The sequence below is a fragment of the Acipenser ruthenus genome, chromosome 36 (assembly GCF_902713425.1).
Source record: "Acipenser ruthenus chromosome 36, fAciRut3.2 maternal haplotype, whole genome shotgun sequence".
Taxonomy (NCBI): domain Eukaryota; kingdom Metazoa; phylum Chordata; class Actinopteri; order Acipenseriformes; family Acipenseridae; genus Acipenser; species Acipenser ruthenus.
In genome coordinates, this window is record NC_081224.1 from 10,688,955 (window position 1) to 10,716,840 (window position 27,886).

The following is a 27,886-nucleotide window of genomic DNA, read 5'->3' on the forward strand; positions in this document are numbered from 1 at the left end:
GAGAAACGGCCAATGGCAGGAATCTCGGGGTCTGATTGGGTCAGTGTAGGAATGGAGAGCGAATGGGAGATGGTTAGGGTGGAATTCCCTGCTGTGATGAATGGAGGGTGAGCCGTTCCTCAGAGTCCAGGCTGTGCTGCTCAGTGTGTTACACTGCGGAGTGATGCAGTCTCTACACTGGGCTGGTGGAATATGCAAAGCCTCTGAAAACACAGTAAGTGTGTCAAAGCTTGCCACTTCCTACCTGTGCTAGGCATGGATTTTACGTTCCATGGTCAACCGCAGCTGTTGCCTCCACTTTGCATATCGCTAAAGGTAAATCATTTTCTCCAGGTGCTTGCTAAACACTTGGACTTGCTTATAGATACTTCTTCCCAGGTGTAGGGTTTGCTCTCCCAATAGGTAGTCAGTGTGGTTTTATTTGTAGTGCTGTGTTTTAAATGCTTTTATATTGACTGGGAATGGCAGTCTAGAGGTTTTGTAGCACAGCTTGACAGAACCGACCAAAAATCCTCCCCCCCCCCCCTTCCAGACCAGCAGAAAAGTGACGTCAATCTGCTTCTAGGAAGCGGCCAAGCTTTGGGGCCTGCTGTTGTTCATCAGTGTGCTGTGGAGTTGTGTCTTGACTGTGTGTGTCTCCTCTCCCCTCCCTGCTACAGTGGAAGACTTGGAGCGCAACGACGGCTCCCAGGAAAGACCCTACTTCATGCCTGACACCCTCCTCAAAGCTCTCAAGAAAAAGAACGAAACGAAGCCCAGCGAATAGCCACCCGGGCCAGCGGCTTCGTCTGCAGCAGGGCGTGTGGACAGCAACAGCACCGCCCCTCTCGTCTACAAGAGGAATTCTTTACTGTGGAGGCAGTTTCATCTTTAATGGAATTGCCATAGCATATATCTGCAGAATTAGATTTTTTTCGCCCATGTGTATCGATTTTAAGGTACAGTACTTTGCATCCATTTTTTTGTATTATTGGGAGTGTTTCAAACTTCAGTTATCGGCGTGTTATTTAGCATTATGAGACGTGATACATATTTTAAAGATTGATATTGTTTTAAAATGGAATCTGCAAATATGGCAGCTTAAAGGTGAAACAACTTCCATGGTAAATATTTTGTTTTTTGGACAACGTCTGTCCGACCGTTGTCCTTTTGTCTGCTAATGCCTCCTCTCCACAGCCTCTCCCCAGGTGTAACTGAGCTGGCCGGCCTGGATGAGGTGTAGTTAGACGGCTGTCTGTGTTACCTGTCTGTCAGGTGTAGCGACACAGGAAGTAAAACGTCACATTGGATTGTGGGATTGATTGAAGATAGACGAAGTTAAACAAACGTGTGTGGCTGTTTTTTTTTTTTATTTTTTATTATTATTTCTGGTAGTCTTACTAAAGAAAAGCGTTGGAAAACGACCTCACTGGAAACAGCCTCCAGCTACACCTGTCCCAGACCGGCCAGCTCAGCTTACCTGTCGAGAGACAGTGGAAACGAAGCATCCACTTCCTTGTGTGCTGCGTTCCATGGCTAATTCCCTCAAACCATGTGGCAAGCGTCTAGACCTGAAGCGCGTTACTAGATTTCTAGATTCAGTTTGGGTTTTGTTAGGTTATGTAGTTCTGCAGCGTCATTGCCAGGCATTAATCCTGATTGAGGGAAATTGTCATGTGACCGTCAAAAAAAAAAAAAAAAAAAAAGCTATATATCTTGTATAAATAAAGGACCTTATCTCATTGCTTCGAGCTGAGGGTCTGCTAGAAGAAAACCTCTCTGTGCAGGTCTGTGAGGAGCCGTGGTTGTGAACAGGATGTATTGAAACTCATGATGCAAGGTGAAGTGTACGTTTTGAAATGCCTTTAGTGGCCTGTTCAGAGATGGAAACAGCACTCCCATTCCGCGCTTTAATGCGAGCCCCGGTGTGTAACGGTAACAAGCTCAGGTGTGTTATTAAATGCTAGTAAAACCAGGAATGGATCGGACTGCTATGCAAAGGGAGTTTTATTCAGGGATGGAAGTGAGTCATTTTTTATAGTGAGTGATTATTACAGTAGCACTAATTCCACTGCCTGTTTTTCTCTTCAAGAAAGGTGCAACTAATTATGAGCTTTAAGACACTGCAGGATGTTTTAAGCAGTTGGTAATAGTGTACGATGCTTGTTACATCAGTGTACAGCTCTGGCCAAAAGTGTCGCATCACCCTGTAGAATTAACTTTGCTTCATAGAGTCGAATGCAACCTGCTGCATAATGTTACGTTAACATATTGAATTGCACACCGCTGTGTAGTTTTTCATATACTGAAGACTTTTGTGATACCATTTTGTAGTTTCTTTGAGAACATGATGTTAAATAAAATGTGTTTTTTTTTTCTTTATTTTGTACATTTAAAAGGCATGTTTTAATGAATATAACAGCTTTTGTACTGTTTTTAATGAATAAATAACTTCCTAGTGCATGTGTGTTTTTTAAATGGCATTTTCAATCTATTGTAATAAGTGTTTATTGATGTGCTTTCACCGAAGACCAGGAGCTGATCTCTTTACTTCAAGCTAAACTGGATTCGCCACAGAGCGAGCCAGCGCCCTCTAGTGTGTCTCTTTCTTACTGCAGTACACTGTGCCGGTAAAGACTGGCTGATCTATCCTTACATGAAGAGCAGCTCCTGTACTCAAAGCTCCTCAGCATTGACTTTGCACATTACTGCAGCAAAACTGAAGCTGTAATTGAACAAAACAGCCTTAATTGCAATTTCAGCAACCAAAAAAAAAAAAAAAACAGGTTAAAAACACCTTTGATCGCAAAGATCATACAAAGTAAAAGGATTTGAAGATTCTTGCCCTGAAGATTTGAACTCAACTCGCATTGAATTATAAAGGCGTGTTTCATTCAATCGAAGTATTTTTTTTTTTGCAAAAGTACATTGTGTAATATAAACTGCAAGGCAAGACGACAAAGCCTGGTTTCCGTGAACGCAAGCTGCGCAGACGGCGTCTGTTGCCTGCGGATCTGGTTTCAGTGTTGCACTTATTATTATTATTCATTTCTTAGCAGACGCCCTTATCCAGGGCGACTTACAATTGTTACAAGATATCACATTATACATTATTTAACATTATACAGTTATCACATTATTTTTACATACAATTGCCTATTTATACAGTTGGGTTTTTACTGGAGCAATCTAGGTAAAGTACCTTGCTCAAGGGTACAGCAGCAGTGTCCCCCACCTGGGATTGAACCCACGACCCTCTGGTCAAGAGTCCAGAGCCCTGACCACTCCTCCACACTGCTGCCCATGCACTGAGCAGGAGTGTGGACCTGTGTGTGCAGCTTCGATTCTGCACCGTGCCTGCACCTGGTTGCGTTAATAAATGATTTTTTTTTTTTTACAAAGAATCCGTCTGCTTGTCTTTTCAGAGCTGTTCTGGTAACTTTTGTTGTTTTCTCTAATTGTTAAGCTTTTGTGTGTTTGTCTGTCACGGTGCGGCTTGTCAGTTTCAGTGAGACTCCGGTGACTGCGTGCGCTCCAGAGAGGAGACGCACAAGCAATACAAGGAAAAGGTGACCCGCGTCCACCCCCGAGTCTAACACTGCTTTAATATCAGCAGACACTGAGCTCTGTGTGAGACCCGCAGCAAGATATGCATTCAAAGGGAGATATCATGAAGATACGGCGGTAGTGGGGGTTGAGAAGGGGCGGGCGACCGATTTGGGGCATAATACCCCAGCAAAATGAAAACCATTAAAAAAACCGTTACCTTGAAATCATAATGCACTAAAATATCCACAAAGGCATACAGAAAATATACATTTAAAAGAATGAATACACTAAAGTGATATACAGTGTATCTATCTATCTACTATAATACACAGTTATATATATATATATATATATATATATATATATATATATATATATATATGAGTGTGTATTATAGTGAGTGATACAGTATTAGACTGTGTAAAGGGACAAGGAAACACAAGTTTATTCATGCTAAGATTATATATCTAGCTAAGATAATATCGATTTTTGTTATTTCAATGTATTGCACATGTGACCTAGCCCGTTATCTGTTATAACTGTATTATTACTTGAGATGAAACTTCAAAAAGATAATGTTACACCGCGTATAATTGAGTGGTGACATTTTACTACTACGACTACTACGACTACTACTACTACTACTACTACTACTAATAATAATAATAATCATAATAATAATAATAATAATAATAATAATAATAATAATAATAACACACTTTTCAAACCCCAGCTCCTGCTAAATGTAAATTGGTCAATAAGAGGTTAATTTAAGACCCGCCTTCTTCTGGAGCGGCGACCGGGATTGGTGCATTCCGAGCGGGCGGCGCTGAACACGAAGCTGATTGGTTGCCCCGGCTCGCTCTCACGTCGTTGTGTTTTTTGGGGGAGGTTGCGCGCTGACGCGAGCTCTGCTTTCAGACTCCAGCGGAGGGACGGACGGGATCCATAATCACAGTAAGCGACTCAAACTAATTATTTAATGGGTTTTATTTGGTTAAATTCAGGATTGTAACTCGAAACCAGCGTGAATGTGGCGTTGGTGTACCTTATATAATAATAATAATAATAACAGGCGAAACGCGTCGTAGCGCGCGAGTCACTTGCTTATAAACCGTTAAAAAAATATTTAAATGCTCGAGATGTTTTGAAACACGAAATGAATTTATGTACCGCTACTCCTAATTTTTTCTTTTTATTCAGTAGTGGGTTAAGGTTCAAACTACATTTACTGGAACCGCCGCTGTTTGTAATCCGTTTATAAATGCTCCTTTCTTTACCTCACGTTTTAATGTTTGGCTGCGGTTCGTGTCGCTATGCCGACACTTGATGTTAATTTGTAAGTAACTGTGGGGTAAAGCTTTACCTTGCGCACTTGGGTTAATAAAACACGCGTGTGCGTGTTTTTCTGTCTGTTTAGTGCTGCTTTCAGCCTAGTGTTTTTTTGACAAAAATGAATAAAATGGCGGCGCTGGCGAAGCACACGAGGGGGAGGATGCAGTGAACCGGGAGCTGCACAATTTCTCGGTCCCAAATTCAGAATGACCAGCCCCTGTTTCGCTTTAATATAAAAATAATAATAAATAAAAACTCGATTTTGATAGTTTTATTCTCTCTCTCTCTTTGTATTGCTCCCCGAGTCTCTCTGTTCTTTTTGTGCCCTTTGTTTTGGGGGAGAAGATGGCGGATGGCGTGCAGCGCAACGCGCCCAGGCACTGAGAGACTGGAGCGCCACCCTGTTATTCGTGTCCTCCGGCAATTGCATGCTCGGTTCGCATGCCTGCTGTATTTTAACCTTATTTAGTCGGATGCAATTAAGGGTAAACTCTTAGATGACTGCATTGTAACTTAGTTGTCAGGTGCAACCATTAAAATATCCTTGTCCCTGTCATTTTTTGTTGAATATAATGTGTAAGCTGTGTGCAGTGACATTGGGTACATGTCATGAATGAAACAGGATTTGCTAACACAAAACTGGTGTAAACTCGCCAAACTACACTGTACACAAAGGGACGTGAAACGGATTCTCTTTTAAAAAAAATGCTTGCTAAAAAATCACTAGCTTCCAATTTTACTACGAGGAGTAGTTTTGCGCTGCTTGCTCCACAGTTTAACTCGAATCTCCCTAGCAATGCCCCCATATATCGATTTGCTTATCTGATCTGCACAGCTGCCGACTGACACTTGTTTTTTTTTTTTACTGTTTTTGAGACCCTGTGAAAGGGGATAGTGTTGCCGTTTCTATGGCAGCGAATGAGTCTTTTGTCTGGTCTCGGCACAGCAACATAAGCTGGCCTATGTTGGAATAACATCAATCCCGCAGCTTTGAGTTTAACACAGAGGTGTCTGTTTTACAGTAGGGTGCTTGTAAAATAATTATTTGAATATCGATCGTGCACGCTAATCTTTAAATGTGGTCCAGCTTGTGCCCTTTGTACGGTATTTAAACGCTTGACATGTAAACGGCATCAATGAATCGCATCTCTTGCCTAAACCAGACTGGGCAATGTAAGAACATGACAAGTTCAACCCGCTTAGAATTAAAATACTCAAGTTGTGGTGCAGAGTAGTCTGGCTGTAGATCGGTGCTCTGCAAGACCATGTGCTTTTTGCAGATTCCCAATTTGCCGTCCATTCTGGGTTAGGTATTCAATTCCTGGTGGATACTGGGTGATGTACAAAGGCCTTGGTATTATTAGAAGGGTTGCATTCACACAAAGTGCCCATTGTAGTGTGGCACACAGAAAATCCCATTGTCCAATGACCAGGCCCCTTCCCGGAGCCCACCAAGGTCATGTTAGTCTGCAGCACAGGCAGTTTTAGAAGTCTGTGCTGGTGAGTAATTTAGTATTTTTGTTAATTGCTTGCTTAAACTACCAGGTGGCAGGTTGCTAGTATCAATAGCTTATGAAGTAATTCTCCCTGAAATGCACACAAACCCTCCTGCTGTTTTTTTTGTGTTTTGGCATTGGGCAAAGGGAATGCAAGTTTAGTCTTAGCAGTGCCCTCTTTTTCATTAGTTTTTTGTCTAAACTCCTGTCTTCTCAAGCTGCACTTTGCCAAGTCCAGACCGGTAAAGCGACCCCCCCCAGTTGGTCTGGAAAGCTTTTTTTAATGGTTTGTTTGTCTCCCAGTTCCTTCCGGTCGCTAAAGTGGGAATGTTCTTATTTGGCCTGGCATTGTTCCGTAACCTTCCAGTACCTTTATTTAAATCAAACGTTACTGCACTGGCTTTCCAGAGATAATGTATCGAGTCTCCCAGCATGCTCGGAAGAGGGCTTGGAAGTGCAGGGTGAATCTACAACACACAGGACGTCTGGATATTTAAACATCAGATCAGGGATTTGCAGCCAAGCTCGGCTTTAAGTAGGTTGTGCATTAAAAACACAGAGACGAGGATGAAGTCCTTGAGCATTCATTAACACAAAGCACTGTGTTAATGTGCCACCTGTATCCTGCATTGGGGGCATTGCTAAGATTAAAAACACAGATTAAACCGTTCCTTGGTTGCCTGTGCTGTACTCTGTGGGTTGAAAGGCTGACCCTTTAATTGCAGGCAATGGGCAGAGTTTGCGGTGTTCAGAAAAGGGGTGGTAAGGCAAACCGAGTCGAGCTGGGGCCAATGCCTGCTTGGGACGAGCGGCTGGCATACGAGGAACTCCTTTACTGGGACAGTCTGGTTCACCTCGGCGGGCGCCTTCACCCACAAGACTACAATAGGTAACTGCAAGGAATTTGTAGTGCTATATTATGGGGGTGGGGAGCCCGGCAAAAAAATAATTCCTAATCTCTGGGCTGCGGGAGAAGTGGGTGGTCACTTTGCGTTGAGGGATCTGGGACAGTACGCGATTTAACGGTGCTTCAGAAGCACTGCGTATCGCTGACGAGCGTGGGTTGTTTTTGAAATTGGAGGTTGTGGTCTTGACCAAGGAAAACCTGAGGGCTGCGTTTTAATACAAGCCAATTAGCTCCCTGTGGTTTCAACTGAGCAAACGGCTGCTTAATTATTATTTATTTCTTAGCAGTCGCCCTTATCCAGGGCGACTTACAATTGTTACAAGATATCACATTATTTTTACATACAATTACCCATTTATACAGTTGGGTTTTTACTAGAGCAATTTCGGTAAAGTACCTTGCTCAAGGGTACAGCAGCAGTGTCCCCCACCTGGGATTGAACCCACGACCCTCCGGTCAGGAGTCCAGAGCCCTAACCACTACTCCAAACTGCTGCCCATCACCTTCAGGATGCACACAACACAGTTGCATAAATCTACACTTCAACAGGCTCTGAATGAGAATGGAAATTGACTTTTGTCTGGCCCTGTCTTGCAGCTTTGCAGTGAGGTGCTGAATTTGGGGGGGGGGTTTCTTTGTTTTATACGTTTAATTTCTCCGCATACGAGATGTAGTTTCAATAATAGGCCTGTCCTTGCTTGCTCAGGAACGTGATGTTTTTAAAATTCATTGTACATGAGTACTGTTCTCGAAGAGTGCGGTCTGGAGGCAGGATGAATTGCCTCAACTCAGTTTAATGAGATTTCGATGTTATGCTGTGTTCGAATGTGCAGTAAGAAGCGACTGTTAGGAACCAGCGCCGTCTGTTTGTTCCCAGCACAGGCTGCTTGCAGCTGGTATACAGCGTGACCTGGTATTCTCTTCAGTGGAAATATGGACTGCAAGAAGTTTGTGGTCAAACACTCGGTAGAGATAGCAAACTTTTTTATGGTCCGTCTGCATTATGGAAGGAAATGTTAAAATAAGAGGGAATGGTCCGTAGCAGAGTCCCTGAATTGTGCGATCACTGGTGGATTTAACATTGATTTTCAGGTCAACTTAACCGGCAGACTTCATTGAAGTCTGTTAATTCTGTACAGTGGTGCCTGAAGTGTTCCAGAAATGTGCTTAAGGATTGTAATAGGTTTTTATTCTCTCCTCCGCCCCAGCATTCACCTCCTTAAACCTGCGGGTCCATTTTAAACCTGCGCTCATGTCGTTTTAGATACGAAGAACTGCGCTACTGGTACGACTGTCTGTGTTACGAAGAGGATCTCCGACTGTATCAGCATTACACCGCACCGTTACCCAGACGGGATCCCCAGGAAGGAACCTCAGAATCAGAGTCAACCATGGTATGTTACTTTGCTTTGGAATAAATGAATTGTGGTGACACATGTGTAGGTGGATTTATTGCAAACTGCTTTTACTGACCCTGAGCCACTAATGCAGAGCTTGCCAGGTCAACTGCATCTGCTTTGTATTATTCATCTGCATCTTAGTCATCGGCAAAAGCAGCAGTCGTTTCTGGTACTAATTTATTTTTGTTCGTGGCCTGAATCGATTGCTGAATGACGTTGGAATTGTTTTGGTAAAGGTGTTCAACATCTTCAGATCTTAAGTGAGCGTATTCGAGATTACCTGTAGGTTTGTTTTGAAATAAATACAAAAGGAAGAGATTACTAGGTGACAAAATGTGTTTAGTTTTAACTAAGGCTTTATCTTAAATGTAGATTTAGAGCCTCAAATACTAGAAGAAAATTAAATTCAATGACAAATGTTTTGACATTGAGAGACTTGTAGTAGAAGCAGCTGTCTTTTGAATGTTTTTATTTGCATTTCTATCTTTGGCAGTGTTGAGTGTTTTAATAGTCCGTAGAAGATTTGCAGACTGATCTAGCAGTACGTTCTGCAATGCTTCCTCTACTGCCTCTCCGTAACTAATGCTATGTGACAGTCTCCTCCCTTTCGGCAGCGCCCCATCCGCATCTTCGTGAACGATGACCGCCACGTCATGGTGAAGCACTCGGCCGTGTACCCCACTCAGGAGGAGCTGGAGGGGGTGCAGAACATGGTGTCCCACTCGGAGCGCGCTCTCAAAGCCGTGTCAGACTGGCTGGACGAGCAGGAGAAGGGGCCCCCGAAGACGGCCGAGCCGCAGGAGCAGGGGGAGGCGGGCGCCGAGGAAGAGAAGGAGGGGGACGAGCCCGAGGAGACCCCGTGAGTTTAATGCACTGCGGGCTTGAGGAGGAGCGGAGCGCTGGCAGCTTGCACCCAAACCACCCAATTCAGTGGCAGAGCACTTTAGTTACTGATCTTGTGCTGAGCTGGTTTGCATGGATTAGTGGCAGTTTGTCTTTTGAAGGGATATAGTTTAGAACAGTGTGTGTGTATGTATGTGTATTTTATATATATATATATATATATATATATATGACACACACACGCACGCACGCGCGCGTTTAGTATATACACACTAGGCTTGATGAGCAGTGGATGCAACAGTTTGCCATCCAGGTTATTTATGGCTGCTTGCATCCAACACCTCTTAAATGGATTGGAGATCAGTTTTATTTTCTCCTCTGGCTCTATGCTATAGACAGTAGCAGTTTCCATTTGAAGGCTTGTTCAGGCAATCTCCTTCCTCAACAGCCTTCTTACTAGTTTGTTATAAGACGATGGTCTTCAACGGTGCTTTTAAATTGTGTAACAAAAAAATTGAATGAAACCTAAAGCAGAGAAGAAAAACCTTTTAAATTCAGAATTGTGGTGTTGATGCTTGAGCAGTTGATTGGGACCTGTTGTGTAAGGTGCTGACGTGTGCCGTTTCCTGTCTGTGTTCCAGTGAAGAGAGGGCTGCAGACCAGGCCACCAGGACCCTGCGAGGAGTGATGAGGGTGGGGCTCGTGGCAAAGGGGCTCCTCTTGAAAGGGGATTTAGATTTGGAGCTGGTCCTCCTCTGCAAGGATAAACCCACCATCACTTTGCTGAAGAAAGTGGCTGAAAACCTGGCTGTGCAAATCAAGGTAAGCCTTGTAGTTTAGTCTGCTGTGCAGCTACACTTACTGCAGTTGATTGTGGCAAAAAAAAACATACCTCTTCGGACAAACCATGACTGAAAAAATTACACATTTCTTCAATGTGAAGCTGTTTGTTCAAACGGCTCCAGTTTTGGTACTTAATAAATTAATGACTTTTTTTTAATAAACAGAAATATGTAAGTTTCAGTTGGCTACTGTTTTGCAGTATTTCTGTATTTAAAATGTTCCATTCTAGTCTCGGACATTTGAAGATTTAGACATGTGCTGCATTACTGCAGTATGAAATGTCTCATCCCCTGCTGGAATGCAGATCTATAGGCTGTAGTGTCCTAAAGAACGACTCCCCAGTTACATAACTGCTTTAGGGATGTGTGAATAGCCATGCTGGTCCATGCACAAGGTGCACAAACAAGGTGTTTTGGTAAAATCGGCTAAAATGTGTAAATATATTCACTAGCTTTCGACTGTCAAGCTAGTATGTTTTTTCTATTAAAGGGCTATTTAAAAGAGGTTTTCATAGACTTTGGACATGCTTTACCACAAGTTGACTATCACTCTTTGTATGCATGGAGTCTGCACTGGCGTTCATTTTTTTAAACGTGTGGGTGTGTGATAGGAGGCTGTGTGGTCCAGTGGCTAAAGAAAAGGGCTTGTAACCAGGAGGTCCCCGGTTCAAATCCCACCTCAGCCACGGACTCTGTGTGACCCTGAGGAAGTCACTTCACCTCCTTGTGCTCCGTCTTTCGGGTGAGACGTAGTTGTAAGTGACTCTGCAGCTGATGCATAGTTCACACACCCTAGTCTGTAAGTCACCTTGGATAAAGGCGTCTGCTAAATAAACTGATGATGATGATGATAATAATAATAATAGTTGCAGGTCGTGGTGTCCTGTTCCCAGTACTGAAGGCTGATCCTGTTCAAGCATCGTCTCTATCGTGAGATATGGCGATCTTAACAACGGATGCTCATTCATATATTGTCATTTTCCTGTTTGCATTAGACCGTCACAGAGGAGAAGTACGAGGTCATACAGTGCATCAGAGAAGCCGCCATCGTCGTCAAGAGTACGAAGGAGCCGGTTCTGACCCTCACCATTCACCTGACCTCCCCGGTGGTGCGGGAGGAGGCGGAGAAGCAGGCTGCTGGAGGTAAGGCAGTCTGGAGAGGGGACGCGCTTCAGCCCACGAGACCACGCCATTGTTTATTGGGCCTTCAACAGAGCTGAGTCCTGTATCTGTAATGTAGTGAACCCTGCTATTTTTAGCCTGTAACACTTTTTGTTTTAAGTGTAGCATTTGATGGCCCAATATACAGTAAGATTAACTATTATAAACTCTTGTAACTTTCTTTTTCTCGAGTAAAGAAATGCTTTTGAAGGCTTTTTTGAGAAGTGGTAAAAAAAAAAAAAAAAAAAAAAAAAAATTACTTGATTGCATGTGTTTTTATACTGAGATTGTATTAACGGTTTGTGTTGCAGCAAAAATGAGTAGCGAGGGTTCTCTGTTCTGGTTACTAGCTGGCAGACGGCTACATGTTTGTTGTAAATTTGTTTTAGGAGGGAAGCATGGCTTTTAGATAAAGTTGGCAATTTCTCTCTTGACTCTCTCTCTTGGCTGAATAACATTTGCCCAGTCACAGTCAATCAAAAAATAGATAGGGTCAGGACTAAGTATTGCGTATTTTATTTATTTTTGTTATTTATAGAAGCATATTTAAAACCTGCAGTTACTTAATCCCAGTGCATTTTCCCCTTTTTTTAAAATGACACCTTTTTATAGTGGTCCGATACAGTGGTAATACTGCCCACTTAGTTCAAGGCAAGGCAAGTCCGGTCCTAGATTTAGTTTTATACTAACGCTAGCCTTATCTAAACCCCATGCTCAGACTGAAGCCATCAGTTTTGCTGCAGTGCAGACATGTTTTTATACTGTGCATCTATTTGATTATTAATGCCTGTGGTTCCGATCTGATCTTTTCTATCAAGCCTTCTAGTTTGTCAATTTTAGGGACGCTGGACCTTTGACCAACTGGACGCTCTCTGTCTCGGGAGGGGCAATGCAGCACACCCATTGGAGTGGGAAAAGGGGGGGGGCGATTCCCCTTTTTAAATAATGCACATGAAGGACTAGTCTACCATAGGCAAGATGCAGTACCACCATTTTAAATGAAGGCAGCTGCGGCACTTTGCTGTAAAGTGTAGGGGCAGTATTTCTTGCCTCAGAAGTACAGGCTTGTGCACCAAGCTGTAGCTCTTCAGTCTAATCAGGTTTTAAATGACCTGCTGTAATAGAAAGCCAGGCTATTACTTTTAGGGACCCCCCCACCCCCCTTTTGCCCAGTTTGGGAGGCTGCCTCTTCCCCCTCTCCGCCTGACAGAACACCCTTGGTCAAACTGTGCCTTGTCTTCTTATTCCACCTGCAAATAGAAACGCTAACAGTCAACGATCCTCCGGATGTTCTGGACAGGCAGAAATGCCTTACTGCCTTGGCGTCCCTCCGACACGCCAAGTGGTTTCAGGTTTGCATCTTGTTCTTATATTTGTCTATTTTAGTTTTTTTAAAGTAGTGATTTTTGTGTTTTCTGTACTGCAATGTTCTACGTTGAGACAGAATAAGGCTAACTGGTTTAACTTTTGTAGTGCGGTACTTGGTGCCTGTCTTTGGACGGCTGCTAAAGAAGCACTCCGATTGGAAAGGGTATTTCATACATATAGGTTAGCGTTTTACTCCAATCTAGTCAGGCTTTTTTTTTGTTTTTTGTTTTTTTTAGTTGCTGCTTTGTTTTAAGAGTAATATTTGTTTTGTTTAATACATTTGTGTTGTATATTAATTCTGATAGAGACAATTGCATTTTTTACCCTTGACAAAGTAGCATTTACAAGTTCAAACATTTACAGTACTAATATGTCTCATGTCCCAGGTACACTATTCCTTCTGGCCTCTTGCTGTGAACTGTGATCAAAATGAAACTAAAAGCAGATGCACATGGACTCCTTTGTTTCCATGGAATGACCAAGCTGAGGCACTCAGACTTGGCTGAACTGACATGTATTCTGCTCTGGCTGTGCTCATTAGATAAGGGCGCTGGTAGTTTATCATTGCGCATTATTCCCAAACTACCCTTTACCTAACGATGGACTTGCCCACCCTCCCCACCCCAACACTACCAGCTGTGTTCCATGGTGTCTTGGAAAAGGCCTGCTATGAAAGGAGTATTGCACCTGATCTTGCCTTTTTAACTTTGTTGTATTCTTACTATGCTGGTATACTTGTTCACATATTCTACAACCAACTTGGCTACAAACACCCCCACGTATGTCTACAAAAATAAGTTCTGGATAACATACATTGCTGTAAATGTATTGCTGGCGACCTGTTATCCTATTGAGGCAAGCCCTTAAAACGTATTCATTTTCAATCCACAATAAAACTCAAATCCCTGTGCAGTTGTTGGCCAGCATATTTGACAAGTATGCCTGTAAGTTGTCAGGACAGCGTGCGAGCCTCTGGCTGGGTCTTGTTAACGTGTCTTCTCCGTTCCTAATGTTTTAGGCCAGGGCAAACGGGCTGAAGTCTTGCGTCATCGTCATCCGCATCCTGAGAGATCTGTGTTCGAGAGTCCCCACCTGGGCCCCACTCAAAGGATGGGTGAGCACCTTGCATGTCTCCACTTCGGTTTCTTCTCTGTCCACCAGAAGAGAACCTGCATGCTTTACCTTCATATACAAAATTGCTGTAAAAATATGACAATACATATGCTTTGTCACACATTCTCCAAACGCTCTTCACAATAAAAGAATATGACACTGTTTGAATATTGTTAGCTTCAGCTAACTGGTGCTCCACAGACGGCCCTGAAGCTACTGTGTGTTTGCATCCTAAAGCTGACCAATAAGTGTATCTGTTAAGAGACTCTAATATGGCATTTAATGAAACTGGTGGTAGCTTTTTAAATGGATTTAAAACCGTATCATGCCAATCTCCTCCCCCCACACCACCCAATAAGATGAATCAATCCTGTGTCTTGCATAATTACTAAAAGTGCCCCATTGATGGATTTGGTGCAGCACATAGAATTTTAGGATTGAGACATTCATTTAAAAAAAAAAAAAAAACTTCATAATTCAAAGAAACTGCAAAATCATATTTTAAAAGTCTACCGTGAGCCATAATGGTAGTACAGTAGTATTTCATGTTAGATTTTGAAACGTTACATTTTTCAATTTTTTCGTTGTGTATAGGGGTTAAAATAGAGCCGTATTTCAAAATGTTAACATTATTCAGCAGGTTTCATTCAACTTTTGAGGCACAATTAGTTAATTCTATAGGGTGATGCAGAGCTATAGATGGTTTCTGTTGTAACTCTTCACATTGCTGTCTCTCAGCCCCTGGAGCTGCTGTGTGAGAAGGCGATTGGAACTGGGAACCGACCAATGGGGGCAGGGGAAGCTCTTCGCAGAGTTCTAGAGTGCCTCGCTTCAGGAATCCTGATGGCAGGTAAATACCAAGCTGCTTTTACAATGAGCCCTGTCTTGTACACCTGCGCACACACACACACAAGAACCGCTGGGGTACTGGAACTTCATCAAACTAAATGTAAATGCAGCACAGTCCAGTTCACTTGGGGTTCAGTCTTAGACCAGTTTGACAGTGTTGTCCATGCTACTAAAAATAGGATTTAGAAGTTTCCCCAAAAGTAATATCCTGGCTTTCTATTCCATCAGGTCATTTTAATCAAGAGCTACAGCTTGGTGCACAAGCCTGTGCTTTTAGGCAAAAAAAAAAAAAAAAAAAAAAAAGTAATCTCATGCCTACCCAACATTAGACACCTGTCTACAGCAAACTTGTTCACCCATTACAATGAAAAGATCTATAGCCCCTTTCACACTGGCATGCTCTACCCGGGTGGTGGCCCGGTGTCATGATATTTTGGTCTCGCTCGACCCGGGTCAAAGCGTGCCGACCCACAGAGGTGGGTTGCTGTCGACCCCAGGTACGTGGTTTTACACTTTGCAGGATTGCGACCTGGGTACGAGTGACAGTGTGAAAGGGGGCTTATGAAGGTGCAAGTGGTAGTTTTAAAAAAATAAAAAAAACTTACTATTTAAGGGTGGTGTTAAATAATTCCTCCCTGATTGTCTTTCTTTCCAGATGGTCCTGGCCTCTCTGACCCCTGTGAAAAGGACACCACTGATGCCATCAGCCACCTGGACAGGCAGCAGCGGGAGGATATCAGCCAGAGTGCTCAGGTGAGCTTTTCTTCCACTGATGTCATCCTCCATTTGACCAGACAGCAGAGGGAGGAAGTGACCCAGAGTGCTCAGGTGAGCTTTGCTGCTGAAACCGGACTGCAGCTTCAAACTGCTGCTGAGTTTATATTGCTTTGTAATCCCGAAACCGGAAACAATCGCATACAAATTAAAAAATACAACTGTGTACAGTATCCAGTGGGTTTTAAAATTCTGTGCACCAAATCATTTTTGGAATCCCAGATTGGAAAAACAATAATTTAAACAATGTATCAAATTTGATGTTTTTTACACTATACCTTTTCTTTCAAATCACCCCTAATTGCTCCCCTAATTGCCAGTACTACAAACTTGCATTTTAATTACTTTTATATGCAAGTATTTTAACAATTAACTGGTGACAAGTTTTAATGCTTTAGTTAAGGGATCTGTAATAGGTGATTTATAAAAATGTTAATTGCTGTTCTATATTCTGTAAATGAGACCTACTCTTTTGCCATAGTGTTTTTTTATTTTAAATTTTTTTTGCTATCTGTAATCTCTCAATGGATATAGTCTGTCCTTTCAGGTCTGTTTTTTGTCTCTGTCTGTCTGTCTCTCTCTGCCTGTCTGTCTGTCTCCACTAATTGTTTGGGGCTGCTTTGCTTTTGCAGTAGTTATACACTTTTTCTATTTTATTTATTCCTGTTTTATAACCACTTGTATAACTGATCCCTAAACTAAAGTGTGACCAAGGGTTTTACATGCTGTAGGTTGGCTTTTCTAATTTTTTAAAAGCAGTTGGTTGAAGGTTCTCTCTTGTTATCCAGCATGCCTTGAGGTTGGCAGCTTTCGGACAGCTTCACAAAGTGCTAGGAATGGATCCTTTGCCTTCCAAGCTGCCCAGAAGACCAAAAACGGACACCCCAATCGATTACACTGGTGAGGAAGGCATCTGAGCGGCTTTATTAAACTGAATGCGAGTGAAATGTGTGCTGTAGCTGCTTTGTGTCGCAGTTCATTAATTCACTAGAGGGCGATTCACGTTGAGACCACACCGGCAATACGTTTGTGTTCTGTACTTTACTGTATAATGGACCTTCACTAGTGCGCTGTTTTAGTATTTTAAGATTTTGGTGCAAGTAAAGAGAGCACTGTAGTACTTGATCTGATTTCCCTGCTTCCCCCATAAGTAAATACAGCAGTCCTGTGTGATGTACAATTCCTGAAAGTGGACCATTTGGAGAACTGAAGTCAACCTTGTGTTGATATCAAAATCGTAGCACCCGAAGTAAATTCACACTTTCAGGGTTTAGCCTAGAGTCCTGTTAGACTGGTAGCTACGGTTTTTGAGTGTTGACTTCATCTGTTCTTCTGCAGTTCAAATCCCCCCCAGCACCACCTACACGCCCCCAATGAAACGGCCAATGGAGGAGGAAGACATGGGAGATGACAAAAGCCCCAACAAGAAGAAAAAGAAGCTGCAGAAAAAAGGTCAGCCAACCAGAGCTGCACTCGTGCCTGGTCTGTCTCAATGCAAGTTCAAAGGATTGTAGAACAGTTTTCAGTCTTTTTATATTGGCCTTATTGACTTTATTGGTCCACCCTTTGTGCTTAGAATTTACGTTGTTTCGTGATATACAGGTATTTCAAATACAATGCTCTAGATCAGGGGTCTCCAACCCTGGTCCTGGTGAGCTACTGTGGCTGCTGGTTTTTGTTTGTCAATTTCTCAATTACTTAAGTGAACCAACTATTGGCTTAATTAGTCAAGATTAACATGTGTTCCAGATATTTAGCCACTGATGATGTAAAGACACCTATAAAACCTGCTGGATAGGGGCTCTCCAGGACCAGGGTTGGAGATCCTTGCTCTAGATAAGCCATGTGGCCGACAGGAAACAGGACACAGCAGTTTGATAGCTGTTTAAACTGAAACAACGTCATTGTGTTCTAGGAAGCAGCGGTCTAACATTGTCTTTTGAAATAAACCATTTCAAATTGAATTATAAAACCAAAGCAGCAAAAATGAACAGTAAAGAGGACTGGTGATAATAACAGTGCTACTATGTAAGGAATTTGACTTTTTTAATAACCTTGGTTAAAGCTGATTTTATTCAGTAACCTGGACCGCCTTTTGATTCTTCCCCAGGTTGAAGTCTCTTGTACACGTGTCTCATGGTAGTTTTGTGTCTCCTCCCTTAGCCCCTGAAGAGAAGATGGAGCCTCCCCAAGCCATGAACGCCCTGATGAGGCTGAACCAGCTGAAGCCGGGCCTCCAGTACAAGCTCCTGTCCCAGACCGGCCCTGTGCACGTCCCGGTCTTCACCATGGCAGTCGAGGTCGATGGCAAGACCTTCGAAGCATCCGGACCCTCCAAAAAGACAGCGAAGCTCCACGTGGCTGTCAAGGTACTGGATTTCTCTGCATTTGGAAACCAAGTTCCTGCTTTATGTATTGGAATCTGACACTAACCAGCTAAGTGTTTGATCCGCGCTGTCGATTTTTTCTTTTCTGTGCTTTCCGTATGTGCCACACTAAACTTTCTCTAACCTCTAATGTAATACTAATTGAATCAGTATATTGATGTTACTTTTGAGCTTGGTTCGTAAAGCTTCTTTCTCCAATGCAATTTGTACAGATTGGAAAAACTAGACCAATAGTTTCCAAACCAGAAACAGAACTGTGTTTTAATGTGGGGCACTTTCTTAAAAAAAATTCTCCACTTCAATAATGTGGCAATTACTCTTTGCACTACTGATCTTATATTGCTGTCTTTTAAAAAAAAAAAAAAGATTTTTAGCTTGACTGGTACTGGGAAATGGTGAACAAATTGCTTTCAGATCCAAACTGCTTTAACACAGTTACACATATGCTGGGAGGCCATGCTCATCCACGTTCGAATTCCTGTTAACTCTGCAGCTTGTGATCAAAGTTATGTCAAGCGTGGCGTCCTACTGTCCTGTCTCTGCTCTCAATCGCAGGTTCTACAAGACATGGGTCTGCCGACGGGGATAGAGGTGAAATGTGCCGATCCTGTTAAAGTGGATGAGGTGGTGAATGACGTGGTAATGAAGCCTGCTTTTGTAGCTCCGGCAGTCGCTGTGGAAGCGGTTGACGCTGGGGCGCAGAATCCCGAGCTTGGGGACGGCACAGAGGTTCGTGAAGCCTGAAGCGTTTGCTGAGCAGTCCTTTCAATAGACGGGCTTTCGGCAAATGCAGGAAATAAAACTTCTCTTTTTGAATTTGAGGTGTGACGTTTGTTCGTTGGCTTTTCTAACTGCTGTATCCCATTCACTCTGCAGAACGCCCGGCAGCAGGGCCCTATCCTTACCAAGCATGGGAAGAACCCAGTGATGGAGCTGAACGAGAAGAGGCGAGGGCTGAAGTACGAGCTGATCTCAGAGACGGGGGGCAGCCACGACAAGCGCTTCGTCATGGAGGTGAGATGGGCAGGGAGATTCCTGTGAAACCAGCTAAGCTTTTTGGCCGAGGCTGTGCAAGCTGCAACCTAACCCCCTCCTCCCCATTCGGTACTGACCTGGTCTCCCTCTCTCAGGTTGAGGTGGACGGTGAGAAGTTTCAAGGCGCTGGTTCCAATAAGAAGGTGGCGAAGGCGTATGCTGCTCTGGCTGCCCTGGAGAAACTCTTCCCCGAGGGCCCAGCAATGGACATGAAGAAGAAGAAGCCCCCTCCAATGGTGCGTGTGACCCCACAACCTGTAGCCGTGCTTCAGAAGCGTTTCCCATGTGTTTGTATTGCACTTCAACAGGTCCCCCTAAACGTGCCACCCCAATACTTCCATTAAGGCCTTGCCCAAATCACTTTTGTGGGGATTGGCTTCATCTTCAGTTGAGAATTTTTATGAAATGCTCAAGCTATCTGTCCTAACTTTTTTTTTTTTTATAAAATATTAAACATATTTGAGATTATGCTTTGAGTCTAAGTTTTTAAATGTATATAATTTGCAATTACCAGGATCCACTTGTGTTGAACTATTACAAACCTTTCATAGCCATGTCCCTAGTGTAAATCATGAATACAGTTGCACTAATGCACAAGCACCCGTTAAATACACAGGGTTTAAAAAAGTACATCAATAATAATAGATACAAATCTACAGAAGTTTAAGATTTCTCTCCTAGTTGATCACAGGTTTGGGTATTTGGAGATGCCTTTCAATGGGCTCAGCTGAATACCTATATATAATAGATGAAGGAAGTCTGACCCGGTTTCATTTGCCCACACAGCACAATGCTGGGTTTGGTTTGATGGGAGGGTCTCCAACAGACGGCTCCATGAACCCCCGGGGCCGAGGCAGAGGCCGTGGCCGAGGGAGGGGCAGAGGCTTCAATAACGCTGGTGGATACAACCAAGGTAAGGAACCGGCCGAGATGTGGTAAAAGCCACGCATACTTTGAATATGCTGTGTCCGGATCAACTAGTGCTGTGATCCGCAGGTTGCTTTGTGATAGGCATCACGATGGGCTGCTTGTATGAGGCATAAGAAGATCCAATGACCATCTTAATAACCCTGTTGAAAGCATACATGGGATAGGGAGAATATATATATTCATAGTAGCTATTGCGCGACTGTATTTAAGAACAGTTTGATCTACAGTGATCTATGTTGTGCTTTTGGCCTTGTGCTTTCTTTATACGATATATTGCCTCTTAACCCTTTGCGGTCCATTTATTAATCGCACGTCAGGTCTAATTAATTTTCACACGCGCAGTTAGTTTTAGACGCGTTGTTTAAAAGTATTTTTTTCCAGTGTCAAACGGGTTAAAATGGCCCTGCATATCAACAAAGCACTCACTAGGCATCTCTAGCCCCGCCCCACCCTTTCGTTCGCTATAGCTTTCACCTATGTAAGAAATAAATAATAACAATCGTACATACCGATCGATCATCTCCTGATCACTCGTTTTATCACCAAACTCCTCAATAATGCGATCCAAGTCATTATTTTATTACTATAACATCTCAAAAAAGCTCTGCAAATGTCTGTGTTGTCTGTGCGCTGATTCAGTAAGCCAGCTTGTTTACTTACGACCCGCCCCGTTATCTGATACCAGATACCATGTAGATGAGATACGCCTTTTTTTTTTTTTACTTGTCTCGGCTCCTGTCGCTCCCACTCAGCAATTGAATGGTTTTCTCGGCTTTTTCCTGAGAAGAAAACGACTAGAACCCCGTTTTTTGCGTTGCTATAATGGTGTCGGACCCAGTCCGACAAAGGACCTGTCAGGAATAATTGCAATGTGGGACCCAGTCCGACAATGGACCGCAAAGGGTTAATAGAGGTATGCGTTGTTGCACAATGGATAGTTCTACCCTTAGTATTAAAGCTTGTTATCCTTCTGTCTGGGTACCACATGTGACTGGTGTCCTCTGCACTATGCACTGTAGCTGGCATGTAAAGCAGTGTTCGATGTGGGGTTCCTCTGTGGGGGTGTGTGCTGACCCTGTGCTCTCTTCTTCCCGCAGGAGGATACGGCAGTTACGGTTATGGATCCAACGCCAACGCTGGATACAGTAAGTCTCCCCTTTTTTTTTTTTAATGTCAGTTTTGAAGAATACATTTTTAAAGTCTTTAGTTCTGCAAGGGGGCCTTTTGGCTTCCATTGGGTGACTTGGAATCTCAGACAAATTCCAGTATAACCCATTTCAGTTCCTGCACATGGCTTTATTCCAGGTATGGCTTAGTGCTGCTGACTGACTGGATTTCATTCAGGTTTCAGCTGCATGCGTAGATCTAAACTAACTGCAGTCTCCCCCTAACCACACACAAGCCTTCAAAACATTCAGATTGAACAGATTACAGCACAGATTGTAGGGCAAACTGTCTTCAGAATCGCTAACCCTTGAATATCTTTAGCATACAGGATTCTGTACCCTGCATGCTGTTCGCTTGCAGTGAGTTTCATTATTAAGTCCACACTTGATTTAATTGTAGCTCTCTTGTTGGGGTATGTAATAGTTCGTATTGCATTGAACAGAGCATTTCTTAATATCCATCTTTACCTTTCTAAACACAGTGATCTGAAATGGCTGCTTATGCTTGAATTGGTGTTTTTGGAGAATCCACACTGATCTCGCAAAGGGAATATAGACGCGTTGTCTTGGTTTTATTGCTAGATCAGTATTCCAATCACAAAGGCGTGTTTTGTGAAATATTCATGCCAGATGCCAGAACTCTTGCCTCCTGTAGCTTCACTATAGGACAGGCAGAGCTGGGGTCTGTGAAGGTCAGGAGTATTTTAAAAAACAATTTAACCAGAACTCCTATTGCATGCAAAGTTTTTGGTCAAGCGGTTGTGAATATTTATGAACCCAGTTAGACTTTGACCCTAAACTTTGCTACCTCTAAATGGAGGGGGTGGTGTCGACTGATTTGGTCTGAATGTCGTAGGTTCCTTGAAGTGCCCCTTGTATGGGGTCTAAATATCTCTTGTTGTTCTCTAGCAGTGCGAGGTAAGCGTATTTAAGTCCTCAACTATTTGAATTGAATGAATAGACCCTTTTGTGAACAATGCTTCAAGGCAATGCAATATTGAGGAACTTTACAAACAGACTGGAGAACCATGATAATCCTGTACTGGGTAATTGCTACCTCTGTGTAGCCAGAGAAACAACTCCCAGTGTGTGTGCTCCTGCTTCGTCTTTGCAGCCTCATTATGCACAGTCCCTTAGCCTATCCCACCTCCCTCCTCGCCTCACAATTTTACATTTCTCTGCTTTTAATCCATAGACAGGACACGATCCGTCACTTTTTTTTTTTTTTTTTCTATTTTGATTCTAAACGGATTTTTCCGAAAAATATCCAGCAGCTTGTTCAGAGAAAAGGCCGTCTATCTTTGAGGACGTGTGACAGGAGCAGAGAAATCTAAAAAAAAAAATAAACTAATTTTTAAATGAAAAGGCCATCGTGCCACAATTAAGTCATCTAATTTTTTTTTTTTCTCTGCTCTGTCTCAATCTGTAGGTGACTTTGTCTCAGACTGCTATGGCTACCACGAATTTGCATCTTAGACGATCCAAAAGCGTTGCACACAAACAAACAAGAATTGTATTCTCTCCATCCTTACTCCGTCAACTTCAAAACCCAGTGTGTGTTTAAACTGCCCGTGACGATACGAGCACCAGATCGACAACATCTCTCCTGGACTTGCACAAAAGAACTCGATTGGACAAAAGCTTTAATCAAAGATGGATTGTATAATAAAATGCCTTTTTTTGGGGGGGAGGGATGGTTTTTAAAGGTAATTTTCCCAGGAAGAAAAAGACTTGGATTAACTATTTTTAACTTGCAAGGTCACACATGCTTGTGTTCCATTTAAAAGAAAAATAAGGGGCTAACCTCCCTTTATAAACTGTTGTGTACCTACCTGGCTGTTCCGCCTTCAACCTAGTTTTTAAAACGAACCCTTTCATTACTGTGCCCGTAGGGATCAGGGTTTGCTGTTCTGACTTTCGATCTGAAATGTGCTGCAAGCAGACAGTGTTTTTAACAGAGTAGTGTTCGTTCTTGAGAGCTACACCCCAGAATATGTACTCGCTGTCTTCAGTTGCCCCTTGTAACAGTTTTAAGAGTGACAATGCTGAGTCTTGCACGATACTGTGATTTTTATTTTTGTTTTTCTTTTAAACAATTACTGTACGGAAGTAGTCATGTCACTTTTTTTATACTAAATAAACATTTGTCTCCTATTCAGGGGGCATAAAAAAAGCCTTTAATTTGTGCGTCATTTTGTTACATTACATTAAACAATCATGTTTAAACAATCAGATGTAATTTTATAAAAATGCTACAAGATCTGCTTTTTTGTTTGGGGCGGGGGTAGATTACAGGAAATTATAAGTGGCACTGTCCAGTGTGTTTTCAATTTTATTTGCTGAATTTAAAAAGGAAAAAGATGCCCCTATGAATATTGCAAGCTTATACAATTACATACCTGGTCTTCCAGTGGAATATTTCTTTGAGGTCAAGTGTAAAATACAGTACAACCCCTTTTTAGCTGGGAGACTAGTGTATTTATGCAGTAGGACACCAATCTGTCTTTGTGTAACTACATAATCTCATTGCTCCAGTAGTCTGAACATCGGCATGCTGGATAGTGGGCTTGCTTGTTAATGCATACTAGCTATCAGTTTTGGTTTTAAAAGAATGTGCCTGTCTTGGTACACTTCAAGAACTGGACTTCCAAAATGCGGTGGGTGAGGGAGGACACATTTATGTTGAAGCATTGCTGTACACCTGGACCTGCTTTTAATCTGCTTTTAATGAAGTGACCTTGACATGTTTGTGTCTGTTCATGTAACAAAATATACAAAGGACTGTTTGAGATATTGCCTAATGGAATCCAGTGGATACATCTCTCAAGTGACACGCAGTTTTGCTCGCTTTACTTTCAATAGATAGATTGATGGGATACCAGCTTTCGATTTACTGCAATGTGGTTCCAGTTACACTTCCGATAATTCAAAATCCCAACTAATCCCACATTTTAAAATGGCACGATTTGTTTCAGGTAAGTGTGTTGCATAGAAAAGCTTTCTAAAACCCTGATCACATTTAAGTGGGGTGTTTTGTTTTCTTTCTCTCCCCCTAGATAATTACTACAATAACGGCGGGTACTCTGGGGGAGGCGGTGGCGGGGGTGCAGCAGGGGGTCCAGGCCCGGGAGCTGGGGCAGCGCCAGGAGGTGGAGGAGGAGGGTATGGCTCTTACTATCAGAACGATGGGGGCTATTCGGCTCCACAGGCAAACCCCAAACCAGCAGGCAAGAAGCCTCCCCACCACCAGGCTGCCGGGCTGCCCAAGCAGCCTTTCGTCGCAGCAGGAGGGGCTGCAGCCAGCGGCCCGACGGGAGGGTACCAGGCCCAGCAGGGCTCCTACACCCAGGGGGGACAGTACTCTGGATACAACCAGGGGGGCAACCCAGGCAAGAAGAACTTCAACCAGGGAGCAGGGGCAGGGGGGTATGCCAGCTACAGCACCGCGTACCCAAGCCAGGTCACCGGGGGTGGCACGGGAGCAGCCAGTCAGGATTACAGCTACGAAGGTGAGCCCTGTTCAGGAGGTGGGGAGGGGGAGCGACTTACTGCAGGAGTTATTTTAAACAGCTGTGACTAGAATGCTCAATAGTGCTAAATTTAGAAACTTAATACAGTCATTGACGCTTGGCAGTCCTTCAGCGTCTCCAAGTTTATTTGAGTATTAGTTTGTCAGTGAAATAGTTTGTGGGTTTTTTTTTTTTTTATATACAAATAGTGTTTTTTTTTTTTTTTTTTTTGTCACAACCACAAAAGGATTTCTTTCCTGGCGAGAGAGAGATTCAGGCGACTGGATGTTTTTGAAAGCACAGTATACCTAAAATCTATAACTTGCATTTAACAGGGTATGGAAGCAACAACTCCTATGGCAGTGGAGGGGGTTCCTATCCTCCGAGCACCCCGGGAGCAGGTGGGGGATATGGGGGGGCAGCGACGGCAGCAGCAGGGCCCGCTAGTGGAGGGAGCAACTACCAAGGTGAGACTTGAGATTCAAACTGGAGAGGGGCTGGTGCAGGCGACGCTGTAATGCTGTGTCTGGAGTGGCAAATGTGCTCCATTTCCCAGTAGGTGTAATAACACCTGACCTTGGTACTGTCTCCTTTTTCTTTTGGTCTTGTATGAAACGTGCAATTGCCTGCATCCTCGTACATCTACTAACTAGCATGTCAGTTTAAAAGGTGTTCTGTCCGCTTTTGAAAGTGGCATGGGCTCAGAATGTGTGTGTAAATCCCAGCGCTTGTTCAGGATAAGTTTATGCAAAGTAAGTCTTGGTGTTTTGTGTGGTGATAAGTTTTAATTGGCGGAGTGACATAGTCGCAGCTCAGTTCATTACCTTATTCAAATTTCCATATTTAAAACCCAATTTCAAATAGAAAATCATTGCCCCCAATTGAAAATATACATGCATGGAAAGAAAACTAATCAAATGGACATTTTAATGATTATTGGATGACCCCTTCAATGTGATGGGTATGCTGTGCTTTTCACAATACAAATGATGCATACCTCCTGTTACAATGCAGTGGATCATGCAAGGAAAGTATTGCGATTTTCATTGATTTGCACAATGAATCGTTTTGCCCTTAAATATACAAGGAATTAATTTAAACTTTGAGAATACAGTTGCAGCACACACAATCGCACCAGGTTTACTGACAGCATATCTTGTGTCTCTCTTTCTCTCCCCATGCCCCACCCCCCCCTCCCCATTTAGGCTACAACGCTCCTCTGAACTACAGCGCCCAGGGTGGAGGCACCCCGAGTTACAGTGCTGGCACCCAGTCCTCGTACTCCAGTCAGGGTGGATACGGCAGAGGCGATCAGAGTATGAATTACCAGTACCGATAAACTGAACACAGGTTTCACAGCACCACCCCCCTTTTCTTCTTTTCAAATGAGCAACAAATCACACTTTTTTTAAGAACTGCCATTTCCCTTGCATTTTCATTTTTCACACAATCTCTCGGATAACCTGACTGCTGTATAATCATGGGAGATTAAGACAGGGGGGCTTCTTAACTATTTGAGGCTTGAAGTTCTGTGTTGCAGCATTTTTGTTGGATCGTGTGCAGAGTTTTCGTTTTCTTACATATTTCAGACCAAAAAGTTCACGCTCGTCTGCAAATAAACTCAGCAGTTGACCAGAATCTTTGAACTCGCCTGCCCTGTAGTTGCAACATTTACAGCTCTGCCTGAGATTACCACTACATTTTTAGCTCCCAAGTTCCTACCGTATGTACAGACTCTGTTAAACCCATCATTGGAAGGGATTCCTTGGGTCCGGTGACTCGTTTCTGATCTGGTCTCCATTCAGCAGGTCTGTCGTCTGTTCACTTCTCATCCATGGCAGTGTGTAGAAATGCTTACTGAACCAATGACAAACTTGACTGAGTTGCGGAGAAGGGGCACAGTTTCCTAAAATGTAATATAAAGGCTTGTTTGTTTTTTATTTTGTGAACCCCCAGCGTTTAAAGGTTTTCAGAAAGGAGGCTGTATCTTGCACACATTTTTGTCAAAGTATTTGTAAAGAAAAACAAAAATGGTGTCATTGTAATTTTAAGCTATTTTTTTTGTTTTGTTTACTTTGTTTTAACAATGACGAGGATTGTGCTGTGTTTGTTTTTTTTTTTGTTTTTTTTTGTATGTCTAATTTCTGAATATTTTGGCCGGTCATCCTTACTAATGAATTGTAATTGACTGGGAACAAAAAAAAAAAAAAAAATATTGTAAAGTTGTGTCCTTTTTTTAAAAAAAAAAATTGTGTGTGTGTTTTTGAGATTTGGGTCTGTGGCAGACACACTGCTTAACCAGATTTTGAACATTTTACATATCCGTCCAGCTCAATTTTGTGTGAAGCGCAGATCTGTTGGAACTTTTGATTACACAGTTTCACCACACTGTCTGTGTGCGGTCTTGCGGTCCTGCGCTCTGTTCATGTGTCCGGACAGTCTGCTTTTATCCTCGAACGTTTTTGTTTCTGAAAGTGGCTCACCCAGTTGAAGCACAGCAGCAGGGTGAGTCGCACAGACAGGTGAGCGCAGGTTCGTTACACAATCAGTGGTCTTTGCGAGAGATTCTGCAGGGAGTATCGTTTTCTTAGGGTTAGGGATGGAGAGTAGCCCCATATATGAGAATAGGGGCCAGGACCTTGTTGCTGACACCTGCTGTTCAGCTCCTTGGTGGAAACTCACTGGCCATATCAGTGATGGATCAGGCACCTATTTAACATGTTCTCAAATTACTCCATTTTCATTGTGCTCCCTGGTGTTGCTTTGTTTTTATTCACAAGAACATACTTTTCCTGAATTCTGTTTTGTGGTTTTTGTAGGATATTAAACAGGCCAGATGTACCTTTTTCATTATATTGTTACAAATTATCCTTGTAAATAGGTTCTCATTTTATATAAACAGTACTGTGTACCATGTTTACAGAGTAATTAACCCTCACTGGCAACCAGTTTAGTGAGCCTCCCCTGCCACCATTGTAGATTCAAAATTGCAAACAGACTTACAGGATGCCTTTGTTCTGAACTTGCACTAAAAAGTTCTAATTGGATAAGCAGTTCTCTAGAATGATGTGTGATAATGTAAGTGTGACGTATCTGCTGGAGATTGAGACTCAATTTTTGATGATGGTTCTTAGCCAATCGTCTCAATTTGTTTAATTTTTATAAATTAAAAAAATTATAAAAAAGAAAAAAAAAGTTTGAAGTTGGACAAGTAGGACAGGTGCTTCTCTTTGTGTACAGAAG

The 27,886-nt window shown here is 42.8% G+C and overlaps 2 protein-coding genes across 8 annotated transcripts in view; both read left to right on the plus strand.

The window, feature by feature from the left end:
- Positions 1-2,440, plus strand: part of LOC117966859 (choline transporter-like protein 2) — a 35,289-nt gene extending 32,849 nt beyond the window's left edge. Inside the window, exon 22 of the mRNA XM_059007951.1 lies at positions 660-2,440. Within this exon, the coding sequence (XP_058863934.1) occupies positions 660-766 (107 nt within the window). The 3' untranslated portion in view covers positions 767-2,440. The remainder of the gene's footprint in view (positions 1-659) is intronic.
- Positions 2,441-4,388: 1,948 nt separating this feature from the next.
- LOC131706589 (interleukin enhancer-binding factor 3-like) lies at positions 4,389-26,749 on the plus strand. Of its 7 annotated transcripts, none has more exons than XM_059007957.1 (21): positions 4,409-4,485; positions 7,085-7,248; positions 8,531-8,660; positions 9,263-9,525; positions 10,151-10,331; positions 11,347-11,494; positions 12,773-12,864; positions 13,899-13,994; positions 14,732-14,843; positions 15,498-15,670; positions 16,405-16,516; positions 16,955-17,068; positions 17,780-17,985; positions 18,559-18,732; positions 18,880-19,017; positions 19,134-19,274; positions 19,825-19,951; positions 21,066-21,113; positions 24,191-24,643; positions 24,979-25,110; positions 25,849-26,749. In XM_059007957.1, the coding sequence occupies exons 2-21, from the start codon at positions 7,088-7,090 to the stop codon at positions 25,980-25,982; spliced, it is 3,135 nt and encodes a 1,044-aa protein (XP_058863940.1). In that variant the 5' UTR covers positions 4,409-4,485; positions 7,085-7,087; the 3' UTR covers positions 25,983-26,749. The 7 variants fall into 7 exon arrangements, with proteins under 7 accessions (XP_058863943.1, XP_058863944.1, XP_058863940.1 ...); XM_059007959.1 differs by having other exon boundaries at positions 15,498-15,595; XM_059007958.1 differs by having other exon boundaries at positions 9,281-9,525.
- The last annotated feature ends 1,137 nt before the right edge of the window (positions 26,750-27,886 follow it).

Excerpts from the sequence above, each read along its gene's own strand:
- LOC131706589 (XM_059007957.1), top strand. The coding sequence starts at position 7,088 with ATGGGCAGAGTTTGCGGTGTTCAGAAAAGGGGTGGTAAGGCAAACCGA. Across the intron at positions 13,995-14,731 it reads GGGCCCCACTCAAAGGATGG|CCCCTGGAGCTGCTGTGTGA; the intron begins GTGAGCACCTTG and ends GCTGTCTCTCAG. Across the intron at positions 19,018-19,133 it reads ACAAGCGCTTCGTCATGGAG|GTTGAGGTGGACGGTGAGAA; the intron begins GTGAGATGGGCA and ends TCCCTCTCTCAG.